This window comes from Dicentrarchus labrax, unplaced genomic scaffold (assembly GCF_905237075.1).
Source record: "Dicentrarchus labrax unplaced genomic scaffold, dlabrax2021, whole genome shotgun sequence".
Taxonomy (NCBI): domain Eukaryota; kingdom Metazoa; phylum Chordata; class Actinopteri; family Moronidae; genus Dicentrarchus; species Dicentrarchus labrax.
This window is the reverse complement of record NW_026136717.1, coordinates 15,154,884-15,179,708: the sequence shown is the minus strand read 5'-3', so window position 1 is coordinate 15,179,708 and position 24,825 is coordinate 15,154,884. Positions and strand designations below refer to the sequence as shown.

General features: G+C 42.1%; 1 protein-coding gene across 2 annotated transcripts in view; it reads left to right on the top strand.

The window, feature by feature from the left end:
* The first annotated feature begins 257 nt into the window (after positions 1-257).
* LOC127379255 (phosphofurin acidic cluster sorting protein 1) overlaps positions 258-24,825 on the top strand; it is a 63,303-nt gene continuing 38,735 nt past the window's right edge. For both annotated transcript variants that reach the window (XM_051428630.1, XM_051428629.1), the window contains exon 1: positions 258-858. In XM_051428630.1, the coding sequence (XP_051284590.1) occupies positions 704-858 (155 nt within the window). In that variant the 5' untranslated portion in view covers positions 258-703. The remainder of the gene's footprint in view (positions 859-24,825) is intronic.

The following is a 24,825-nucleotide window of genomic DNA, read 5'->3' as shown; positions in this document are numbered from 1 at the left end:
AACCAGTTCCAATACAACCTCTAAAAATAACAAATAAAACTATTACATGAATAGAATAATACGCAAAAGAAACACCATATAGGCCTGTGCCAATATAGCGTGTAGTAGTAGCAGTATAGTATAGTATATAGTATAGAGTAAATTTAAGAGTAGACATAATAGCAGCAGACTATTGGCCAGCCCCTCTCGTGCTCTCTCTCTCTCTCTCTCTCTCTCTCTCTCTCTCTCTCTCTCTCCCTCGCGCTCTACGTCCTCTAACTGAAGAGGCGTTGCTCGTTGGTTTCTGCTCATTGTGCGACTTCGGCGAGAGAAATTTCCGCTTCCTGCACCGACAAACACCAACCAACACGCACCGAGCAGACACCAAGTTGAGGCGCAGGCGGAGGGGGGTGGATAGCGAGAGGACACACAAGGCGGACGCGAGGGATTCACCGCCTGTCTTCGGGTTCAAAACCCCCGGCGACTGCGATGTGTTCACTACCAGGCGGCGAATAGCACGAAACGGACCAACTTTCCGTTTTGCATTGTACGCGGGAGCCTTTTTACGCATTTGCACCACCAGGAGCCTGACAAAATAAGCTAAAGGAAGGAGGAGGAGGCACCCAACAATAAAAAACAAAAAACACAGACACACGGAGAAGCCAGGCTACTACGGGTATTCCTCCTATCAGCTCCGCCTGAAAGCCCGTTTTCAGCCTCCAGGATGTCGGAGCGAGGAGGGCTCCCGCGGACTGGGGGCGTCCCTTCGCCGCACATGCAGCCCTCCAAGCCGGTCAGCATCACCTCCAACCGGCCGGTCCACATGAACCTGTACGCTACCTGGGAGGTGGACCGCTCCTCACCCAGCTGTGTGCCGAGGTATGTTAAAGGGGGGAGCACGGCGACAAAAAGGGGGGGTGCATGACTTATCATTTTTGTGGGTCCTTGTGAATTGGGAATGACCCAGTCAGTGTGTTTACACTGGGGGATTTTAAATAGACAAACACCCACGGGTGCCTATTTGAAAAGATTAACACCTCATATGATAGTATTGTAGCTGTTAATGTACTGTGAAGGTCACATTAAAGGTAATAAGCGATCTTCTCTTTGCTCTAACTGGGATATTTACTTGTTATGACCCCCTTTAGCCCCTCTAGAACCCTTGAAGGTCCTCAGACCCCAGTTTGACCACCTCATTTCACCCAAATAATCATTACCCATTAGCCTTTGCAACCTAGTGTTATAGATGGCACCAACATATGCCCTGGTTATCTTTTTATATACATAAAGAGGATCTGTGTTGGGGCAGCAGTTGTTGCCCTCCTGATCAATGCAGACATAGATTGATGAAGCATCGGGTTGCAGACTGTCACTGCAACTATAGAAGGGACATTTTATTTCCCTATATGTGTTACAGCTGTAACACCAGGCGCTGTGATACACTGGTTTGTAAAGAAAGAGGAGCACAGGAAAGATGTTTTGGATGATTCTGTGGGCAGAAATGAATCATGTTTGATCGAATGCCTGTTTCCTTGACATGTTGGGTCATGGCAGGCTATGATGCAGTGAACGTGTGTGTGTGTGTGTGTGTGTGTGTGTGTGTGTGTGTGTGTGTGTTGTGTGGACAATGCAGCAAGGGCTCAGTGGGCGAGACACCCTATCCACCTTAGCTTTAGTCCCAAATAAAGACATTCGAGTGGGCTTTCTTTGTTTGACTGAAAGGCTGTAAAGGGATTCAGCTGGCTGACGTGTGACTCTATATCACGCCGCTGACAGAGGCGGACTCACTTGCTCGTGTGACCTGTGATAATTTCATCTGCATGAAAAGACACATATCGGATGTGATGTGCCTGTAGGTGCTCCAGCCGACGTCTGTTCCCTTGTATTTATGATGTCATAGTAATAACCGTGGTCATGAGTTGGACTCAAGGTCAAAGGTTAACCGCTGCCACTGAAGTGCCGCTCATGTGATTCACAACCCCGGCTGAGCATAACAGAGTGAGAGCTGATGATGGACCAAACAGCAAATCAAACAATAAAGAGGAAAACTTTTTTTTTTTGTTTGCAGAATTGATTACTTTGTATCATTTACACTGACAAAAAAACATTTAAATGATACAATGTGTTTACCTGTTAAACCTAGCGTGTCAATCTTCCAACTTTACTGCTTCTTTCTAGTCAGAAGACTGAACTGCAGCCTTCCAGATGAGCTAAGGTGTTTAAGTTACTGAAAGTAATTAGTGGGAATAGAGCATGCTGGTAAAAGCATCATACAAAGCTCACATGCTGACATCTTAATGCCGCTTTCTAAAATGCTTTGGGGCTTACTGGGTTAGAAGCAAAGCCTCAAGGGTATGTTTTGCTTCTTAACATTTTGGCTGAGTGAGTGTGTGTGTGTGTGTGTGTGTGTGTGTGTATGTGTGCGCCATGTGCTTGTGAATAAATGATACAGTCCTGGATCTATATTTTGGAACAGCTTGCATGAATAAAACATCCATTGTTAGCCTACATTTAAAATCTTTCATCCTGACCTTTCTTTTGAGATACGGATTATTACCTTCTTTGTGTTCGCGCAGTAATATCCACAGCAGATTATGAATATTTTGCCGTCATGCTTTGGAAATGTGACTGTGGGCACTTTTTGGGCCTTATTTCAGCAGCCGTCACGGTCCGTCAGATATCTTCGATTTCACTGCAGTTGCAGCAGCGGAGACGGACTCCCAGAGCCAGAAAAGGGGGGATGGAGAGAGGATGAGACTGGGAGATGGGAGAAGAAGCAGCCCTGTCATCTACATTTAAATAGGATTTCTCACAGACACAGGCAGTAGGAAAGTCTTCAGAAGCAGTGGTGACAACTAATCTATGCCACAGTCTTCCACAGCTAGAAGAACCTGCATCTAGTATTGGCTAAAATTCAGTCCTGATGATGTTTTGCAGTCAGCTGAATGTTGCATATTTGCCTCTTGTTGCTTAATCTTTGTTGCTGCAAGAAAGACTCTGAACTTCCCTCCCCCCGTAGCCGAGGTGTTGTTGCTCTAACCTCTTCCTGTCTACCCAAAATGCCACTTGGTATGCTGTTTATGCAGCGCCGTGGGTTGGATTCACCCTGGCAGGCCCAAACATGCAGTCAGCTGCCCACTCCAAATCCCAAATTTGTAGCTAAACCTGGAAAAATACTGAAGACATACACAGAGGATTGTTTGTTTTTGTGGGATTTTTGGTCACATTCAGTGGGGAGTAAGCAGGAAATATACAAGAGTGAGAGATGATATCACATTCGAGCAGTCATGAATCAACTTTTTGCGAGTTCACTGTATCAATCTTCAGTATGAGCAACGAGGACAGCAGGTTTATTTGTTTTGAAGGGCACAGAAGTAAAAGCAGTCTTCTCAAATCAGCTCCACCCTTCCTCATGTCCATCAACGTAGCGTGAGTGCCTCTGAGGTCATTTCTGTGTTCAGCATTCCTGACCTTCTATTCTATTCTTTACTAGAGAGGAATACATCATTCCACTGGCTCCAAACCAGCCCTTTTAGTGTGGTGTAGTGGGTGATTCCTCTTTCGCTGTCTCTTCTAGCCTCTGCAGTGTCATCAACACACACACACACACACACACACACACACACACACACATACGGGTGCTCGGCTCTATCCCCTCTGCTCAGTTCATCGGTTCTTTCTCCCTCACCTCGGGGGATGAAACCATTTTTCTGGCAGCCGAATAATCCCACTGATGAGTGCAGTAGCTGCCCTACCAGGCTCCGATGCCTCACCTCCCTCATCTAGAGGCTGTAGTGAATAAAAGATTAGCAGTTCTCAGGTGTATTTAGTGTTACTGTCAGGTGGAATGTCGATGGTGCCCGCCAGTCTTCACACCACAAATGGTTTGGATTCCAGCATCCAGCAGAGTTTAGTTAAGGCCTCCTTGTGCAGCTACTCTGCGCCAGGTATTCCAGGAATGGGCCCTGTCGCAGAGCTCCCCGCCTTGCATTATTAAAGGTCTCCTTAAGGAGCTGAGTGGAAAACCCCATGACTTAGGTCCATAGATGGATGCTGAGTCTTTTTAATGTGTCTTCCAAGTCATGAGCGAGTGGGAAGTCTCTGTCCCAGAGCAACCACAGATCTTTGGGAAGGAGTGTGGAAACAATTTGTAAAGAGGAAATGTTTAACCTTTTTTGGTTTGTGATACCTTAAAATAAAGCTTTGTCTACTTCTGACTAATTGATTTACTAATTGTTTTTGTTATAAATCATTTTTTCTCGATTGTTTGGTCCTTAAAATGTCAGAATATGACCCATATCCATGGGTTAAGTATGGAGCTAGAGACAGGAAGCAATTAGCTTAGGCTGGAAGCAGGGTGAAACAACTAAATTGTTTAAGAATTTCTATTTAATATACTTTTACCTGTTTGAGTGCCTCACTGACACTCCCAACACTGCAATATGCATAATCTCCCCCCGATCAGTGAGGACAGGACCCTCCCGGGAGGTTATGGGATAATATGAAGGGCCACACAAGATGGTTAGATGAGCATGTACGTATTTGAATTTTCTCTCTTTCGCCCTTGTGAAATAGTGGTTGCCCGCTACTGATTTTCCTCTTGTAATCAAAGACACATTCATGAATGGTTTACCACATCTCGGGGATGCTTTGTTTCAGACATTTGATTTCTGAACCATGATACAAACCATTGATAGCAATCTTGATCTAAAAATCAGTCGTGCCAGTGTCTTCGATCAAGGACACAAAAAAGTGTCAGGAACTGGCAAAATGTTTTAAATGGTCAACGTGTTTGTAAGTGTTATATTGAATGTCCCTCAAAAAGAGCATCAGCTGAAAGCCTAAACGTTTAGAGCTGAAAATAAACATATAAATAAGTGAAAACAGCAGGGTCATTGCATTAAAAATAAATGTTTATCTACTGGGGCTGGTAATGAATACTTTTGGTATGAAGAAATGCAGGATGTTCTGAATTATACATTGTGCATTTGTTAGACTCGTTTTCTATAATTGCCCTGCAACACAATAGTGGGACGACATTCGTTCCTCGAGTGTCAGCGTTACACTATCCACCCTGCCCCCTAAACCCTGGCTGCTGAACACACACACACACACACACACACACACACACACCAACCACCCCAAAAACACACACACACACACACACACACACACACACACACACACACACACACACACACACACACACACACACACACACACAAATGGAAAAGAAATGGAGAGAGTGCCAACAGGCTATCGCATACATGCTCCCACACATGCAAATGGGGTAGTAATGTTCATTAAGGGGCTTAGGCTTTGCCACTCGCCTTGGCGATGCTCATTCTTCCGCACAGCTGAGTGGCCGAGAGGTCTGAAGTTTCCCCTGTCAGCTCGCCTGCTGGAGATGAAGGGAGATAGAGTGCAAACTACTCCTCCTCCTCCTCCCTCCTCCTCCTCCTCACCCTTACTTTCCATGATTATTTACTATTTCTTATAATAGCTATTCACCTCCAGTCTCAGGGAGCGATGGGAGAGAATGAGACCATTATTGCTTTTTTAATGTTTATCCAATGGCTTTGAAAGAGATAAAGGGATGGATTTTTATTAGTGTTATTCATAAGAACAATATTGCAGTTGATAGGGCCGGCAAGTAAAATCATCCCAGTGAAGGGAGGCATGTTTTTCTCAGCAGCTTGGAGGCTGGCAGGTTGTAAAAAAAAAAAAAAAAAAAAACCTGCAGTGAAACCTCTCACCCAGCTTTTAAAAGCTGCTAACCCACTCAAAAGAATTTCACTGGTGTGTCTTCCAGTGCCCAAATAGTGGCTTAAATGCTCTTTTATAGACCTTCCTAAGAATAGAATTCGCAGGGTAACAGTGTCGGTTTCGAGGGTTGAAAATGAGTCCAAAGAGAAATATCAATATTGCTATCAGACTTTCAAGCTGTTATTGGATGAGCACTGATTATAATATACCCACTCTGGTTGTTCAACAGTATAAAATATCTGACACTTATATAGTTTTCCATGTAAATGCTACAATTAAATGATTTTCTCTGGCTGTTGAGAATATTTAGACAGTTTTTTTGTCTTTTTCAGCTCATCATCATGATAATTAATTTCTGTTTGACAGATTATTTGATGCCTGGTCAGTTTCTTTAAATACGCCTGGAGAGGCTGTTGATTACACCAGAAACGGACTTGAAAAAAACATGCTAGCCGTGCAACATTAAGGCTATAAACAACCTATAAATGCAACACTAGTCCTCGCTGATATTATACAAACCTCACTTTTTCAAACATAACTTCCAGTAAAAAGCCAGTTTTCACTTTGGAACAGAAAGGAGCCTCCCAGTGTTGAGAGGCAATGTGATAAAGTGAGCAGACAAACAGAAATCCTTTTTTATTTGGTGGCTGGTTGTCATTTCTCTCACACAGTGTTTAAGAGAGACCAGAAGTGAGGAGAATATAGGTAGTAAAGCTGAGTGGTGCTCCTGCTGCTGCCGCAGTGTAGATGTTGTGGTTTATCTGGGCTCTAACACGGCTGTGGTCTGAAGAGGCCTTTGTCGCGGTATTGGAAGGCCTGTGTGTGTTTTTGAGAGCTACAATGCGTATGTCTCCTGGCAGTGATCCCCCTGCTGTGGAATCATAGACTCCCATCTGGCAACTAGCGCGCACACACACACACACACACACACACACACACACACACACACACACACACACACACACACACACACATTTCCATTTCCAAGGTGTAGTGACACCTATTCACAGACAATGTCACTGACATATGCTTTGCTTTCATCTAATGTGTTATAAACAAGGACACTGTGGCATCCAGTTACATAAAAGGACGTGCTGTGAGGGGAACACAAATTATGCTGACAACAGGTACATAAACACACACCACACACACACACACACACACACACACACACACACACACACACACACTGATACTGTTACTGGATCATCTTATGACCATTCGTTTTCTATATAATCTCAATTCCAACCTGTTGAAACAAGCTGTATGCGTGGAACAAGTATAGATCATCATTCAATGCATACCTGAGATTATATTATGTACATCTCTAAAGTATGTGAGGAGGAAATTGCATTTGGTTATTGCACACACAAAAAGATACACTGGGACGTGATCAACACTACCTACATTTGTTTCTCCGTGCTGCTACTCTGTATCCTCATGTCCATGCAAATAATGCGTGTACACGTCTGTAATCCTCTCCAGGTCAGGTTACACACTGTTTCACCTGTGTGATAACACAAGCTTGTAATGCACTTAACACAGATTGACCTTGACACGGTGGTTGTGTTTTAGGATTACTGACGATAATTTATTGACATTTCTTTAATTGTGCAACAGTTTGCTAAAACAACTCTCAACAGTTTTAGTTTTATTTTCTAATTGTTTGATGTTTGATACCCTGGAGTTGTTACACGGATGTTGTTGTCATGCTCTATTTGTATGACTAAAATGTATGTCTGATTTATGCCTCCTATACCTAATTACATAGATTGCAATGTGTGTGCTTTGTCAGGGTGTTTTATTGATGAATTTATGTCCTCTTTTGGTTCTTTGATTGGATCATTTACCCAACATGCACCTTTTTAAATACGTAGCTGTGTGTGATTCTTACAGTTTATACATTGGACATGGAAATCGTGTTCAGACTGACAGCAGCAGAAAGCTTTCAGTACATGATCATGATTTTGAACTGTGTTACATAAGCACTAATGCAAAAACTGAAACCAATTTAGAAAATTACACTCATTGCTAAATTGATAAATGAAAGCAAAAACTAAATTAAAACCGAGCATGGCTTCTTGTAAATGATGGAATCTTTCTGCATTCTTTCTTGCCAAGAGATAGACAAGATTGATACCATTTTCATGTATGAAGCTACGTCCAGAAGACAGTTACGCTAAATGTGAAGCTAAAGATTGGTTAGCTTAGCTTTGCATAAAGACGGCAAGCAGAGGGAAACTGCTAGCCTGTCGTTAGGTAACAAAATCAACATCTCATGTGTTGTTTCTTTAAAACAGTCCAAAAACTAGGTGTAAAAACAACACGGTTCTGGTAGGTAAATATTTGTTCCTTTAGGCAGGGCAACACTAGCTCCTTCTGACCTTTATGCGAAGCTAAGCTAACTGCCTTCTGTATTATGGGAAATAAGACATATCCTCAGTATTGCATTTGGCTCGATAGTTGCTCCTCTACGCGCGCTGTCAATCTGATAAACTCGGCCCATTGCGATGGCTGTATCAAGGCAGGAGCTGCTCTGATTGGTTGATAAGCAGGAAGCTGATTACACGATTGCCCATTCAGATAGAGGTTTCCTGTTCCATGGTTGTGCAGGGCGGCAGACAGTGAGCTCCGATGGCATTGTCTGCCCACCTCAAGCTAAACTGGATTAAGCGGGTGCTCAGCTCATTAGTCTGTAATCGCTTTAACGAAGGGTCAATTATATTATATGTGTATGCACCTGTGTGTGTGTGTGTGTGTGTGTGTGTGTGTGTGTGTGTGTGTGTGTGTGTGTGTGTGTGTGTGTGACAACAAAAAGAGGATTCCTGCTAAATGTTCCTGTAGTGAGATCTAATAGAGTGAATTTTTATTTCCATTGTAAACCCACACATATTTAATGAAAAGCAGACACATGCACTCAGGAGAGGCCTGTAGGCAAGCATTTTCCACTTTCTCTCAACACAAGCACTATCTTATCTCTTCCCATGCGCACACACACTCACACACACACTGCAGGTCACATGCTCAGTCTCGCAGGCCTAGACGAGGGGGAGAGGCCAGACAACAGCCCTGTGCTCTGGATAACAAAGTGCAAACCAGCAAAAACATGATTAACAAACTTGCCAACAACGATAACTTGTGCTCAGGGTGTTTTCTTTTTATATTTGGTGCAGCAGATGAACGCTGCAACACGTGCTAACCTCATTTGTCACACACATGCTTTTTTGTGTCATAAACATATGTGATAGGCTTTGACAGAGTGGAGTTTGCTGTGTGTGTGTGTGTGTGTGTGTGTGTGTGTGTGTGTGTGTGTGTGTGTGTGTGTGTGTGTGTGTGTGTGTGTGTGTGTGTGTGTGTGTGTGTGTTGTGTGTGTGTGTGTGTGTGTGTGTGTGTGTGTGTGTGTGTGTGTGTGGAAGTTGATTCTGCCCTCCTTTGGAAGTAACAGGCCTCAGTGTGTCCTTGCCTGTGGCTGTGGGAAGTAGAGCAAGACAGAGAGAGAGACAGAGAGAGAGAGAGAGAGAGAGAGAGAGAGAGAGAGAGGGGATGGATGGATGGATGGAGAAAGACGGTGGAAATCATGCAGAAAAAAGTGAGCAAAAGAACAAGAGGTCACTTTGTTTAACACACAAGACACCTCCGCCTGTTCCTGTGAGGGTGTGAATTTGTTTAACTTGCACTGTGGGAACTGAAACGTGTTCACACTGTCACATTTTAGGGGACCTAAATGGGAAGAGAGTCCCCATAATGTCCCCAAAGAGCTGGTCCCCATGAGGTAAACTTTTCAGACAGTCTCTCCTGGAAGGCATTTGTAGTGTTGAACTTGGTTGCTCACACCAACAGTGCCACAAATAGTTTTGTAACAAATGATAAAAGTGGACAAAGAATGTCGGATCATCGTTTTTTAGAAAGTTTCAAGTTTGGACACAATCCCATCTTAATCCAGCATTGGGAAGGTGTGGGGAGAGGCTGGTTCAGAAGCTGTTTTTACCATCCGATGCAAAATACTGGCCACTTAACAGTAAGTCGCAGAAGATCCACCACTCATACGTCCCAATTTTGAGCAACGCATCAAGCAAACTCGCTGGTTGGTCAAACAAATTTCGGTAGGATTAAAAGTATAAAATAACACTGCCACATAATTCAGTATCACCTGGAAATGTAGTGCGTCTGCCAGTCAAAGATGTGCAACCACACATTCATCTGTAACATGAAACGGGGTCTGCTGTATGTCTCGATTGTCGAGACAGATGATAAAATGACTTTCCAGAGTTATAGAATCATTTCTCATAACTCTAGAAACTGCTGTTCTATCTGATGATACTCAGAACTCTTCAATCTATTACTCAAAATGGCTTTCCTGAGTCTTCCTGAGTATTTCTTTGTTTCACTGTACTTGACCACACCCGCACTAACACAGCCCATTGCCTGGAACGGGTTGGGGTGAGGAGATGTATGTTAAGTCAATGCAGCGTTAACGCAATCTCCTCCGAAGTGACAAAAATGAGTTTTTGTATGTGTTGGCACAACCATTTAACTTCCCCTTTTTCTGCCTGCGAGTTGACATCTCCTCGAGGTACTTAGCAAGGCAGGGCCAAGTGAAAAGCGCACTTGCAGGGGGTTTTCTTCCTATAGTCACATCTCAGTGTGTGGCTATTGACATGTCTTCCACTCATTTGTATTCATTGTGTCCTATACCATATATTCAGACAGCCAGCCACTTCATGAAGCAGAGAATTGTACAGCTCATAAAGCAAGGTGGCAGTCGGAGTCACTCTCGTCACCTTTTGCTCCTCTTGAATCTGCTGTTGCCTTTAAATGGACAAATGGAGATGGTGTATTGTGTGCCGACACTGTTGTCACGTTTAATGCCTGTTGAGTGTTGCATTGAATTCCCAACAAGCACTTGAACCTGCATATGGCCTCAACTTAGATATTCTGTCATATTCTATTATGTCAGTCACCTTGCACCTCAATTCAAAGGATGTTTATGTGCATATATCTATATGAGTGTGTATGTTTGTGTGTTCACGCTGCGTGCCGCTGGTTATTTTTCCTTGCAGCCGCTTCTTGCCTCAGGTTGCTTCTGCAGTATATGGTTTGTGCGTTTGTTTACACTGTTTTCCCATTGTTTGTTGCTGTTAAGTATCATCTTCACTGCATTCTTTGCGGCACTTGAATCTGGCCTCGCTCACCTGCTCATTACATCAAATAGCCGTTGAGTGTGTGTGCTGGTTTGTGTGCTCGTGCAAATGTTTGTTCACAGTTTGTTTTCACATTGAATGCTGCCTTTAGCGGTGTCATTTTCATTATATGTTTGGCAGCACTCAAATCGGTGTCCTGGCTGACCTTACACTTAAATGGTGTGTGTGTGTGTGTGTGTGTGTGTGTGTGTGTGTGTGTGTGTGTGTGTTTTCTCCCAGTGCCTTGCAATATCACTATATGCTTTGCAGAGTGCAAATCATCTTGCCTCACCTAGCGTCTTACATCAAATAAAGCGTTACTGTGTGTACGTGTGTGTGTGTGTATGTGTCCTGGCAGGGTGTTCTTGCTGCAGGCTAAGTGTCAGCTCATGACAGTGGGGTGACTGTTGCTCTCTACAGAGGCACAACTAAGAAAGACTCGAAAAAGGGAGAGAGAGAGCGAGAGGGATCAGGGGTCTTCGGGCCATAGCAGCAGAGGAAATGAGGAAGTGAAGGGTGACTTTAGCCTGGTTCCAGACCTCTAAACTGTCTCCCACATCTCAATCAGTGTCAGTGATTTCAAGAAGGGCTGGTGTGCTCATGTAAATAACTGTTTTAGTTGTGTAATGTCTGTTATTTGTAAGAAAATATTTTAAACATGAGAAAATTGGCAACTTAGGGTGGGAGGTCTAACGGTAGGTAGCTAACAAGTTGGCAAACCCCAGACAACCAGCTTGTTCGCGTTTCAGTCAAGATTAATTTCCTGTACCAGGACACCTAGTCCCAAGTCGATCCAGCATCTTTGAATAAACAATATTTCCCGCCATTGTCTGTAAACCTGTTCAACTATACTAAACGACACCAACACTAACGTAGCTCAAAATATCAGTGTCAGAAATACATCAGTAGTGATCTGTTAGGGCAAAATCAAAGGCGACGTCACACTGAATAATGGAGTCATAACAAAATGGCTATTCAGTGTGAATATCAAGCTTAAGTAAAGCAGAGAAAAACCGTGTATATCATGTATGAATCATGAAAAATCACAGAAGGAGGGTGACGAGAAGAAGTTAATGAGAACGAGAAGAGGAGAGCCCAATCGTGAGAAGTCAAGGGGGAGGGAGCGTGAAGCCGAGGGTGAGATGAGAGCACGGAGGGGGGAAAAAAAAGGATTAGGCTGTGAAGGAGAGAAAATGGGCTCGAGTGGATGAAGGTGAGAAGGAGGGGGAGGAGGAGAGGCTGATGAGAGGGAAAAAAAATGGAGGCTTTATTAGAAAAGGACTAGATCAAAGCCAGGGTGAATTGGTGAATGGGAAGGGGAGCAGCTGGGCCACGAGGAGGAGATATGGCAGAGATATGTGAGCTGATGAAGGAATTAGACTCTCCCACATGCTTCCTTCCTCCTCCTTGCCCTTTATTTCCCCCTCCTGTTTCCTCCTCATCTGTCTCCTCCTCATCAGTCTCCTCTTCCCATTTCCTGTGTCTTTCCATTCTTCTCTTCTTTATCCACCTCCCTCCATAGAGCCATACATCACTGTTGATGCCAGCGTGTGCAGCTAAATCTAAGCTCTTTTGTCTTGGGTACTGCCCCCAGTCTTGTCTATAACTCAGCCCTCTCATCCACTGTCCCCTGCTGGCCTTCTTCCTCCCAGTGCCACCGTTACAGCTGCCCCGCAGTCACACCCTCCCCTCATGAACAGCTGTGATGGATCTGCCACCAAGTGCAGTTTCACCTCAGCCGCCATTGTTTCTGGCGCAGTCAACACCCCAAGGTGCCACTGTGGCTCTCTGAGCTGGCGCAGATTCACCCGCTGTCAACAATTTGGTACCAGAGTGACTGTCGTGGGCTCCATTTCAACCCTGCTGCAACTGCTTCAAGCTTTAGTAAATGCAAATTCCCTGTGTGTTTACTCATTTTAAGCGTGTTTTCAAAGTGGCGAATAGACATGTAATGAAAGAGCAAAGTAGAGGGAACTGGTGCTGGTGTGATATGATTATGGAAATATAAAGCTTGCAAAGGCCTTACATTAAATTTAGCAACCACATACAGAGCGCAGTGGTCCTCAAATTTGTAATTCTGTGTTCAGTTTTGAGGTGTAACAGTTATTTCTGTCACATGCTGCTGCCGAAAATACATTTCTGAAAGGTGCAATGTGTACTATTTCTGTTTTCATGAGAGACAATATGACTCGTTAATATGCTGTATGTAGGAGTTGTTGAATTTTTGTGACACAAAGAAAATAATTCACGGCTTGTTCTGGGGAATACTGTATTCAGAAACAAAGGGCTCTTTTTTATTTCCTTGTCTTTTTTAGTATGGTGCTCACCTACGCTTTTAACAGTGGCTTCTCATAAGACTCTCACATTCCTCCAAGAAGTGAGCGAACATATAGATAGTCTCAGGTAGCTATTGTTCATGCTGAAAATATCATTGTAGCGATGGTTATCGTGTCTTAAGTATGTAACTGAAAGGATATACGCTGACTACCTTTCTTTGTTTTTAATTCATTATTTTGTTAATGTAGTTTTGAAAGAACTTGCATTACTCCATTTAAAATGTCTGTTTTACTACATTAGGAAAAGTACAGTAGGCTCATGGTCAGGTATCACACTTATTTTTATTGGACTACGCACCTGAAAAAGTGTGTGTCTTGCATGCCAATGGTGCTTCTTCTATTAACACTCAATGCCTTTGCCCATATTGTCAGACCAGAGTCAAATCAAGGTCTTTTTCAAAACTCTGGCAATGTAACTTTGTGCACAAAATATTGGCCTGTGTAACTTTGAGATTTTTCCAACCTGTAATATGGCCGGATAGATTATTTATTTCACTCTGCATTCGTAAGATCCATATTTCTGGTATTTTTCTGTGAACTGTAAATACTTGACTGCTATATGCAGTAATCCAGTTATATAACACGTAACAACAGTCAATGAAAATCCCCAAAAGTCCAAAATGGAACATGTCTGGTGATTATTAATACCATCAGGTTGTCTGGTTGTTCTCTCTTAGTTGTTTTGAAATGGAAAGTAGGGTGTATTGTGCATTTAGGTACTTTCGGCTAAATATACCGCAGCAATGAATGCTGTTTGGGAGTTCCTGTTTTCTGCGTTAGATCTCTCACCTCAATTTTGTGCTTTGTGCCACTGTAGACACATGAAAAGTGGAATTTTTGTTTCCAGTTTGTTAGGTAGTTGTGATACTGAACCACGTCCACTTAAAACAGAATAGAAATTTGAAGTAAAATTAAAATGCTGCACTATTGAACACCCAACACCCCCCCCAGCACCATAAGATCTGTGTCTTCCTGGTTTCTTAATGCTCTCTCTTGGTTTCACAGATTTAATCCAGGCCATAGGCTGCTATTTGTCACCATCGCTGAAAAAAAACACTTTCCTCTTATGTATTTTCTGAAAGCCATTTGTTTAAGGGTTACATAACCGACTGATAAGTGTATTATTGAGCTGTTGCTGTTGTCAGTGTGTTTGTAGCGGAGATTGGATGTGATCACTGACCCTTGTTTTTGTCTTTTTTTTTTAAATAAATGTTCCCAGTCCAGATGTAGAGCAGACCTACATGTTAATGTGCAGGCAACACTAGCCAAGGGAAACGCATACACACAGCTCCATGAGTGACTTTTCTTTACCTCCACACCGACACACCTCTGTTACGTTCATACACCATGACTCAACACGTTCATCTTCGCTTTCTCTCACTTGTTTGCCCTCTGTTGTTGATGTCTTCATCTTTCTCATTTCCTTGCATCCACTGAATGTGGTTTGAGTTTTTGATTTATTTCCAGCGCTATCTCTCTGTCATTTCATGTTAAGCACAGAAATGCTGAACTGCCCAAAAACCCTTTTTGGTCGATCTTTCTCAATTTTGAATTTCTCCAGGGATTTGATTAATAGCCAACCACACACACACACACACACACACACACACACACACACACACACACACACACACACACACACACACACACACACACTACACTCTCATGCCTTCCAAAATGAGGCAGCTGCCACCCACATACGAATACGCATACTAGATAGCTTAGTATAACAACATCAAAAAAATGAAGTACCCACCCACCTACATGCAGTCACACGCTCAAATAGCTCCCCTGCTGTGGGCAAAAGCACACAGCGAAGAGCCATGCCAGGATTTGGTCTTGATGAGCACTGTTGTGAGCAATAGGTCTACACACACACACACACACATACACACACACACACAGACATACACACACACACACACACACACACACACACACACACACACATATATATATATTATTTTGCTCTTATGGAGGAATCACTTCTGCTCTGCCTTCAGATTAAATATGAGTCATAGCGCCAAAAAACACACATACACTATCTGCCTCATAGATGTATGGGAAAGCCACATACTGCATGCTCAGTGATGCATATGGTACATATCGTCCATGTGGCGCACACACACACACACACACACACACACACACACACACACACACACACACACACACACACACACACACCACAACCATGTTATGTATTACCTGTAACCTACTCATGCCAATATACACTCACCCACTCTGTTTCCCTGACTGTTTTCTCCCACACATACTCAAGACTGACACATGCATTTACACACCCTTTCCCTCACACACACACACACACACACACACACACACACACACACACGTGCTGGCAGACCGATGTGCTTATTCATCAATGCAAACACACATGCATGCGTGGGAGAGTGTGTGTGTGTGTGTGTGTGTGTTTTTTTTTGGTGTGTGTGTGTGTGTGTGTGTGTGTGTGTGTGTGTGTGTGTGTGTGTGTGTGTGTGTGTGTGTATTTGCTAGCCAAAAGCATGCTTAGCTGCACAGAGGTCTGAAGTCTTGGTGATCTTGTAAGCTGATTGCTCACATATTTGGCAGCCTCGGGCATCTTCACGCATTCGATGCTAGAGGCCTACAAATATGCTGTGTTTTTCAAAATAAAGGTCACAGAATATTCAAAGTTGACCAAAGTTTCAAATATAATACATTTTGCTGATATTCTGTAGGTTTTAAGTCTTGATGCGACGCTTTTTTTTTTTTACTGCTTCAGAGATTACTTGTAGGGTTAACCCCCAGGAAATCAGTTGGCGGAGGTGGGAAGGTCTCGTCATTGTCATCTCCTGAGTTGAATCAGACACATCCTGATGCAACTTGTCGCACTGACTGATTGAGTTACTTACTAAATGATGGTCTTAACATTGCCTCACCCATTGAATTGTCTATTATTGAAGTCAGATAGACATTGAGGTGCAAACCTAACTCTGATTCTGATTGAGATGAGAAAAATTAAACCACAACACTTATCAGCCAACATATATATATATATATATAAAAATATATGTGTAATTATATCTTCTTATTACAGTTAGTGTGGGTGGTCCGCCTCTGATACGACATGCTGTGAGAAATCCTGACTTGTCATTTAGACAGTGTGGACAAGAGTCTTGCCATCTTCATCCTTTGACAGTTTGGTTGTTTCTGTTGATGAAGTTTTGTCTCTGGTGATGACTTCTGTTTTATTTATGAGATGAATTCTTTGGAATTTTGTCTTGAAGCACGTAGAGAGAGCAATGGGGCAATGACGTGCAACAAAAGTCCTAAGCTGGAACTGAAACAGAGGATGTACGAATACATGGTGCACCTGTTTGGCCACCACTAGGCCATATACCACTATTTTTTAAAACTCATCTGTTGTTGCTGCTGTTCACAAAAACATATTGTGCTTTGTGTGTTTGTGTGTTTCTTTAGAGGACTTTTTTCAGTAATCTGACTGCACCAGATGGTTTGTTACACCTGTCTATAGCTGTCTATAACGGACAACCAACTTCAACCAATCCGATCACTTCTCCCTCACGTTGTCACACACACCTAGCGTTAATCCCCACCTGTAGCCCTTGCTGTAGCTTCCCTTTATAGGACGCTGATTGGTCCGTTACCACTGAGGTTGGAAACAAGTGCATAGCCTGAAGCCTGGCAAATGGATTCTTTGACTCATCTCGTGATTTTCATGGTCTTCCAAGTCTAACTGCCTTACAAAGTTATAAGTTCACAACATTAAAACCAAACCTTTTTCATTTACTTGGCTGCAGGTGAAACCATTGCTATATTAGTTTGTGATCAAGTGTGACATTTCTATCATATTATTGCCACTAGTTATTATCTTAATTTCACAGACTAACTAGGTCTTTATGGCTCATATTTAAAAAGATATTAAAAGACTGACACTGAGAATGTTAGCGGAGGGAGCAGACGGGTATCATAAAGTGAAGATAGATGTGAAGGAAGGAGAGCACAGAGGGCAGGCTGGACTGGAATAACACAAAATCAATCCAAATGCTATGTTGGAGAAAGATAGAGGTAAGCAGAGATGGAGATCGAACTAAAAAAAAGATTTTTGAAAAAGTGAGGACCGGCATACCAATTGGACAAATCCTGCCGAGCGGGGTGGGTTGGTTGAAAACAGGAGCGCAGGGAGGAGTATTGTGATGGGATGGAGAGAAACAGAGTCGCTATCAGATGAGACAGATGGAGAGGATGGAGAATTGAGGATTGCCGCAGGAGAAATGAAAAAGCCATGAATGAAGAGAACGCAGGAGGGGATGATAGCCCTGCTTTTTGTCGGCCGACAGCTTGTGTTACTGGGAGAGATAAGAAATGGGGAGAAATTGAAGAATAAGAAGACAATGAGCCTGCAGCACACACACACACACACACACACACACACACACACACACACACACACACACACAGAAAAACCCATATTTGCAAGAGGCCCTAATGCACTGTGTCAGTGTGACCGTGATCCTGTTGTAAGAGCCTGCCATCCTCTGGTGCAGGTGAAACACCTTCAAAATTGATACTTACACACATACACACACACACACACAATGTCAGGCTCCGGCTGCAAAAATTATTAATAGATTTAGTTTGCAAATGCTGGCTGTCTCCCACACACACACACACACACACACACACACACACACACACACACACACACACACCATGGAAAAGGGAAATGTCACAGAGGAGGAACAGAAGACGGGTAGGATTGATGGCTGGCTTCATTTCATGTCTGATCTTCCTGAACAGAATATTCTGGTAAAAACCAAACGTCTCTTTTATCATCCGGTGTAACCTCAGTCGCCGCACTACACTCACGTCTCGCAGTTCATTTTAATTATAGCCCCCAACTTACAAAGCACTTTTCCTAGATTGCCATGAAAGCGCCCGTCTACCGAAAACCCAAACAACAAACGCAGACATGGACGGAGAGATTAGGAAGACAGGAGGGCGACGTCTCACTAAGCCATTAGCTGATGAGTGTAGTTTAATGTTACGTCGGTCTTTGCTGTTATTATTTATTGAAACTCACCTTGTATGTCAAGGTGAGCTTTGGATCTATTATTGTCATACCTTTTTGTATTTCACTGTGCCGATCGGGAAATAGGGGGACTAGAGATCAGAGGGACAGGAAGCCAGAAGCCCATTTTTTCTTTAAGCAGGAGATAATTTTCTGACTTTTGCTGCTTTTGAGGTAATGTTTGCTCACATTCCTCCAACAGACAAAACTACTGAGCTTTTGTACGTGTTTACCTGGAAATGAATAAGCTATAGACTAATAATGATTTTATTGTCCTTTCTTCAGTTCGCTGATGCCAAAAATTGGAAATTTAAAAAACCCAAACTAATTAACGGAAAGTCATGTAGGATACATTAATGCCAGTAAATTAACGGTTAACCCCAATTAATCCCATTTAACCCTATTTAACACCCAAGTATGATAGCTGGGATATGAACACCTGAGCACTGTATTCTCTACAGCTATTAATGTAGCTGTTCCCTGCTGAACGTTTTAAGCTACATGACAATGAGCCATAATAAGTTGCAACTTTATCCTTTTTTTAAAATTGCTTGTGTATTATTTGCATTTAAATGTAATTTCCTTTCATTTCAGTATATAAGCACACACACTGAATGAGAACAATCTGCACAGCGGCATTTCTGTTTGTGTAGATGAACAGACAGGAGGGCATGCTGGTAGGCACTAATGAAGAAGGTTGTGGCTTTTAGGTGACTGTATCAGTGCCACAGTGTTTCAGAGTAGCAAGTTGAGTTTACTGGTGCAACCTAGAAATATAGTTAGTGCAGTGATGTAAAATGTAAAACGGTGTATCAGTATCAGCCAAATTGACGATGAAGATAAGTTATCGATATTGTGCATCTGTAATATCGACATGACCCAACTGGCAGGCAGACTCTGGCTCCCTAAACTGGCTGGAGGGATACAGCATCGATCAATACGCACTATATTAAAAGCTACTGGATTAGTCTCCTGTTGGCCTGCTCGCCTGCTGCTCTTCCATCCCTTTTCTTATCCTATCCCTCTGTTTCTCCCCCTCCCTATCTCTCTCTAATAGTAAAGCATTCACGCATATTGATCAGCCGAACCACAATTAGCTTCCTCTGTGTACATGTTTGTTTGCTTCCCTCCCAGTGTGCAGTCATGAGCAGACAGCACTATCTGTTTTCTAATGTGTGTCGGCGGGGTTGGATGCTGTGCTCCGTTTGGACACACAGTGATAAGATTTGAATCAGGACAAGTCAGTGCCGACTACAAACTGTGGGAGAGATTATATCCCGGTAGGCTGTTGTTTGCTGTGTGCGTATGTGTGTGTTGATTCGAAGCTCGCAGCACATCATCCAGAGGTTTCCCCATGACTCTGATTAGAAACTGCTGCCACTGAGCGAGGCTGTATTCAATGTATTCAGAATTCAATTATGCGCACACATATCTGAATTACTTTACAAACTTATAAAACAATTTACATTAATTCCCAAACACTTCTGTGATCTTAAACCTTGCTTAGGTTAATGTGGTGGGATCAGTCTGATGTAAGTCCTCCAAAACACCACCAAATATTGGCTTGTTCTGACTTCAAAATGGCTTTTCCTTAGGCTTTTTTAGATTACATTTCACACATAGTGGAATTAAACCTCACTAGCATTTTGTGGCCATGCAAAAAAACAAGATCCACTCACTAGCTTTTTCCAAGCCACTGTTTTCAATGTTTCAAGAATGGACTAAAACATAGCCAGCCACATTTAATACCTTTAAAAAAAAAAAAAAGCATTTAAAATCACCAAATATCTGCATCTATAATATAAAAAGAACCTTACAAAGGTTAAAATTTGCTCACAGACAAGAAACAAAACAAAAAATTCAGCTAAAGAAATTGGTGTAAGGGTTAAAATCTGCTTGTACTAGGGTTAAATTTAGGAGCTTTGGTTTACTCTGTTACTGTTAAGAGTGTTTGATAATCAAAGGGTTGATTTTGGTTGGCAAGTCTTTTTAAATGACTCAGTAAAAAAAGAAAAAAAAAAATATATATATATATACAAAGTGTTGCTACACAGGTGCAGCTGTGGCTCTTAGCAACCAAATTGTTCATCAAATGAAACCACATCATCTCTTGCTCCATGAGTCAGACAATGTTAAATGTGATTCCTCCTACTTGCAGCTGATATTTGCTTTCGTGGATGTAACTTTACATTTTTACTCATTGAAGAGACGTGCCAACCAAAAGCCAAGGACTCAACCTCTGTAGGTGTGAAAGATGGCTTTTGAGCTTTAACCTAAGCCCTAATGGAAACCAAATTCTTACAGTAAACTCAAGCAATAGTTCTAAACGCATCTCAAACTGTTACTCCAAATCAACCAGATTGTAACTCTAAATGAGTCAACTGATGAGAAATCTTTCATATAACATTTGGTGTGTCATGATGTGGTAACCATTTACAATTGGTTTGGATGATAATAATGGCTGATGGCAGGTTTTATGTCTCGCTGTCACTAATGAACTGTACCTTGAATTTTAAGTGAGCTTGGTGGTGAGTTTTAGCATTTGTTTTCCATAGCTTTATCACACTTTTCATGGATTTTATTATGCTTAATGTATCTTGTCTTCAAGTTTGTGTGTAACTTGAAAATAAAAAACATTTTAAGCATCACACTCCTAGAACATAGTTGGACCCTTGATGGACAGTCTAAAAAAAGAAAATCATCAAAATCAATGCAGCAGAACCAGAGATATTGTGTTTTTACTCCACGCATTCTTCTTCCTTGCAAAAACCTGCCACCTAACATTACCCACAATGCAAACAAACAATGCCTGGCCTTTCCAACGAAGACTTCTACCATGGCTCTGTGTAACAAACCATCTGGCGCAGTCGCATTAGTCTTCATCAGCCCCAATTAACACTGACTCCAGTGACATTACTTGAGGCAATTTACCAAACTTTGCATTTTCATATTTGTAGTAGTACTCCCTAAGACCTGTAAGCAGCATGCCTTCTCTCTCTCTCTCTCTCTCTCTCTCTCTCTCTCTCTCTCTCTCTCTCTCTCTCTCTCTCTCTCTCTCTCTCTCTCTCTCACTCCACACACACACACACAACACACACACACACACACACACACACACACACACACACACACACACACACGCCTATATACTCTTTCATGCATCAACACAACCACAGAGTGTCTTGTTTTTCCCTCACTAATATTGTTTGCCAGACAGCTCTGCCATATTGCCTATTCATTCTCATGTTAGTGGAGCATTAGTCTGCTGCACCACTGTGTGCGAGGAAGGAGGAAGCCTCAGCCTCACTGGAGTCTGACTGCTGATGTGACCAGCATGCTAATCATCTGGAAGACCAGGCTACGGAGGGGGTATAGCCTATATACACACACATACACCTACAGTGCACATACACAGTGTTCTAGCTCTCAATTGTGCTCCAATCAAATCTGTAGACTTAATACAATTTCTCCCCGATGATTGATGCCTTGACAACCCAACGCCAAGCCACATCCCTCCTCTCTACACTATGCAAGCCACGCCCTGTCCAGCAGCTCATTGGCTGTCACAGAGCTGTCCGAGGGTCATGGATGAGAAGCAGAGCAGACTGCAGAGCTTTATGACTCATTCTGTTCTGCAGGCAGGTTCTGCTCCTATAGACGAGGTTTCAGTTCAAATAAAGACAACAAAGTGTTCAGCTCTGTGGCGATCTGCATCTCGTCAAGCTCTGGAAAAGTCTGGTTAAAATCTATAGGGACACATTTTTGATATGAGACCTTGAAAATGCTCTTCAGCCAATGAATTCCACCAGTGTGCCTGATGGTGGCAAGTGTTGATGGCTGTAAAAAAAACTATAAGCATCCTCCAAGCCTCTGCAGTATAATGCCGTATTGTTCCATGCTGTCAGAAGGGAAAGAACAGAAAAATGTCCAAATGTTATGACTCGATAGCTTTTGTGCTGTTATTCCAAGCTCATCTCCACTTGATGTCTGTCCTTGAGTCACACCACATAAATGAGAATGAAGCCTAGTTTTTAAAATTGCGGTGCATATTTTTTTGTGGTTCTAAGAAATCAACTACAAAGGCTATGTAGATATTTTATAAATAGCTGTATTAGAGTTATTATGTTGGATTTTACTAATTTACAAATTGAACTGCCCTTTTGGCACCAGTTTCTTTCCACAACAGGGAGATATGATAGCACAAAGTAAAAATGCCAAACATTTCCTGTTTTTGTAAACTGAATATATAATATGTTGGTCTAATATAATAAAATAGTCATTAGATGCACCCCCATTCTGTTTTTTTACCAACCATTTTCTTTTAACCAGCTTCCGTCAACACTGGAGTAATATCTATGCTGACATTGTCTGTATCTGTTTGACTACAGCAGAAGATAACTGGATCCTTATTTCTGCTCTTCCTTCTGGAGCCTTTCACGACTGTAGACTCTAATGTCTGTAGACTTCATTGAGTCTGAGGCATTTAATGACTTAAAAAGTAAAAATATATAATTCATTTCAGAGCAACATAAAACCCATTCTTCGTTTATGACACAGATTAGGCTCACAGTACACTCTACATTTGCTCCAATGTTGCCTAGCAGAATCATTTACTTACCTTCATCACTCACCGTCATTCTTCTACATGATCAACAAATTGCAAATATAAACCACATACTTCAGGTTTCTCCAACCAATACACAACGCTTGTGTTACACCATCCACCGGTTTTGTGCTTGTAATAATGTGCATTGACAGTATGAGAACTGTTTTCAGATGAATTATTCTGTTTGCATCTTAATATAAAAGCAAGAGGATTAACAAAAAAAGAAAAGATTCAGGGCTCCTCTGCCAAACTGTTGACATCTTTACAGGCTGTCTCCACTCAGCCGAGAGCTATTTTAAGACCGTTGTTAGTGAGGAACCAAATGCTTGTTATTTTTGCTGCCTGTGAGCGTCCACGCTACTAGATATTTTTCACTCTCTCTCCCTTTCTTCCGTTCTTTCTCTATCTCGTTCTGTCTCTGTTTTTACACAGTGTTTGCCTGTGCCTGCTTATGTATGCTCTGGTTAATTTGTATGAGCATATTTGTCTTTTGTGCCTCTTTGTGTTTCTATGAATATCTCTATATGTATATGTGTATATATATATATACACGTATGTATATGTGAGTGTACATTAGTGTGTGGAGAGAGCTGATAAGCTTATTGAGGACCTCCACATCATAAACCCCTCATGTGAGGTTTTAAGCCACATCAGCTCCAAACTCTGCACTTGAAAATACACACACACACACACACACACACACACACACACACACACACACACACACATACACACACACATACACAAACATCTAAAGATCAAAGTCTGATCAAAGTTTGTGTTGGATCACATGAAAACTTTCTCCCATATGTTTGTAGGTTATTTCTTTCCCCTTTTAAAAAAAGGGGAAAGGCTGACTTTACTTCAAGTGCTTACAACAAAACCTACACAAACACACACAGTGTTTGTCATATCCGTGTGTGTGTGTGTGTGTGTGTGTGTGTGTGTGTGTGTGTGTGTTTTTTTGTTGTGTGTGTGTGTGTGTGTGTGTGTGTGTGTGTGTGTGTGTGTGTGTGTGTGTGTGTGTGTGTGTGTGTGTGTGTAATTAACTCTTGGCTATGCCTCTAGCAAGTGTAGTTATTTGCTGTTTCTTGCATCTTTCTGACTGTGTGTTTTGTGTACATTTGCCTGTGTGCATTGCCTTTAGGTTTCCCCCACAAACTTTACCATAAATATACACTTATATATATATAGATAATAATACACTGAATCTATGAAACTACTGACATTATGAATCTGTTTCAAATCTTTATTCTTATTATATTGTCTTATATATCATAAAATATTGTATGTATCTTTTTTATCACCTTTTTTTAGAAAGTATTTATGTACTGATTTCCTAAATAAATTCAACTAAAAAAAACTACAAAACAAAAAAACTAAGAACAGCAACAACAACCAATAATTCAATCAGATCTTTAACCAACTAATCAGCCCACAGTGCAGTCCAGAACTGCTCATTGATTGTAATTATTAAAGACAAATTGGGAATTTGCAACCTGATGGAAGAAATCCAACCCTGATGTATGTGAAAGTATTATCAAGGTAAACTGATTGCTTTCAGATCATGTGCCTGGGAGCCCTCAGTCACACTGTCAGTCCTTCAGCTGTCAAATAGGCTTTTTTGTTCCCTCTGCGTCATTGTCATTGTTTAGACTGACAACACAGCACGAGTGATAGCTCTGCTGTGCTCCGACTGAGCCATTGTCCCTCTAGCTGCAGCCTACAAAGTTTTGCACGTCTGCTGTCGTCTTGAAACTTGGCTTGACGTGCTGTAGGTAATCCATCATACATGAAACAGCATGTCCTCTTTTGTTTTCATGCAGTTACAAAATCATTTAGTGGTAGTGCGGTACTTGTGGGAAGTGTGGAAGGAACTTTTA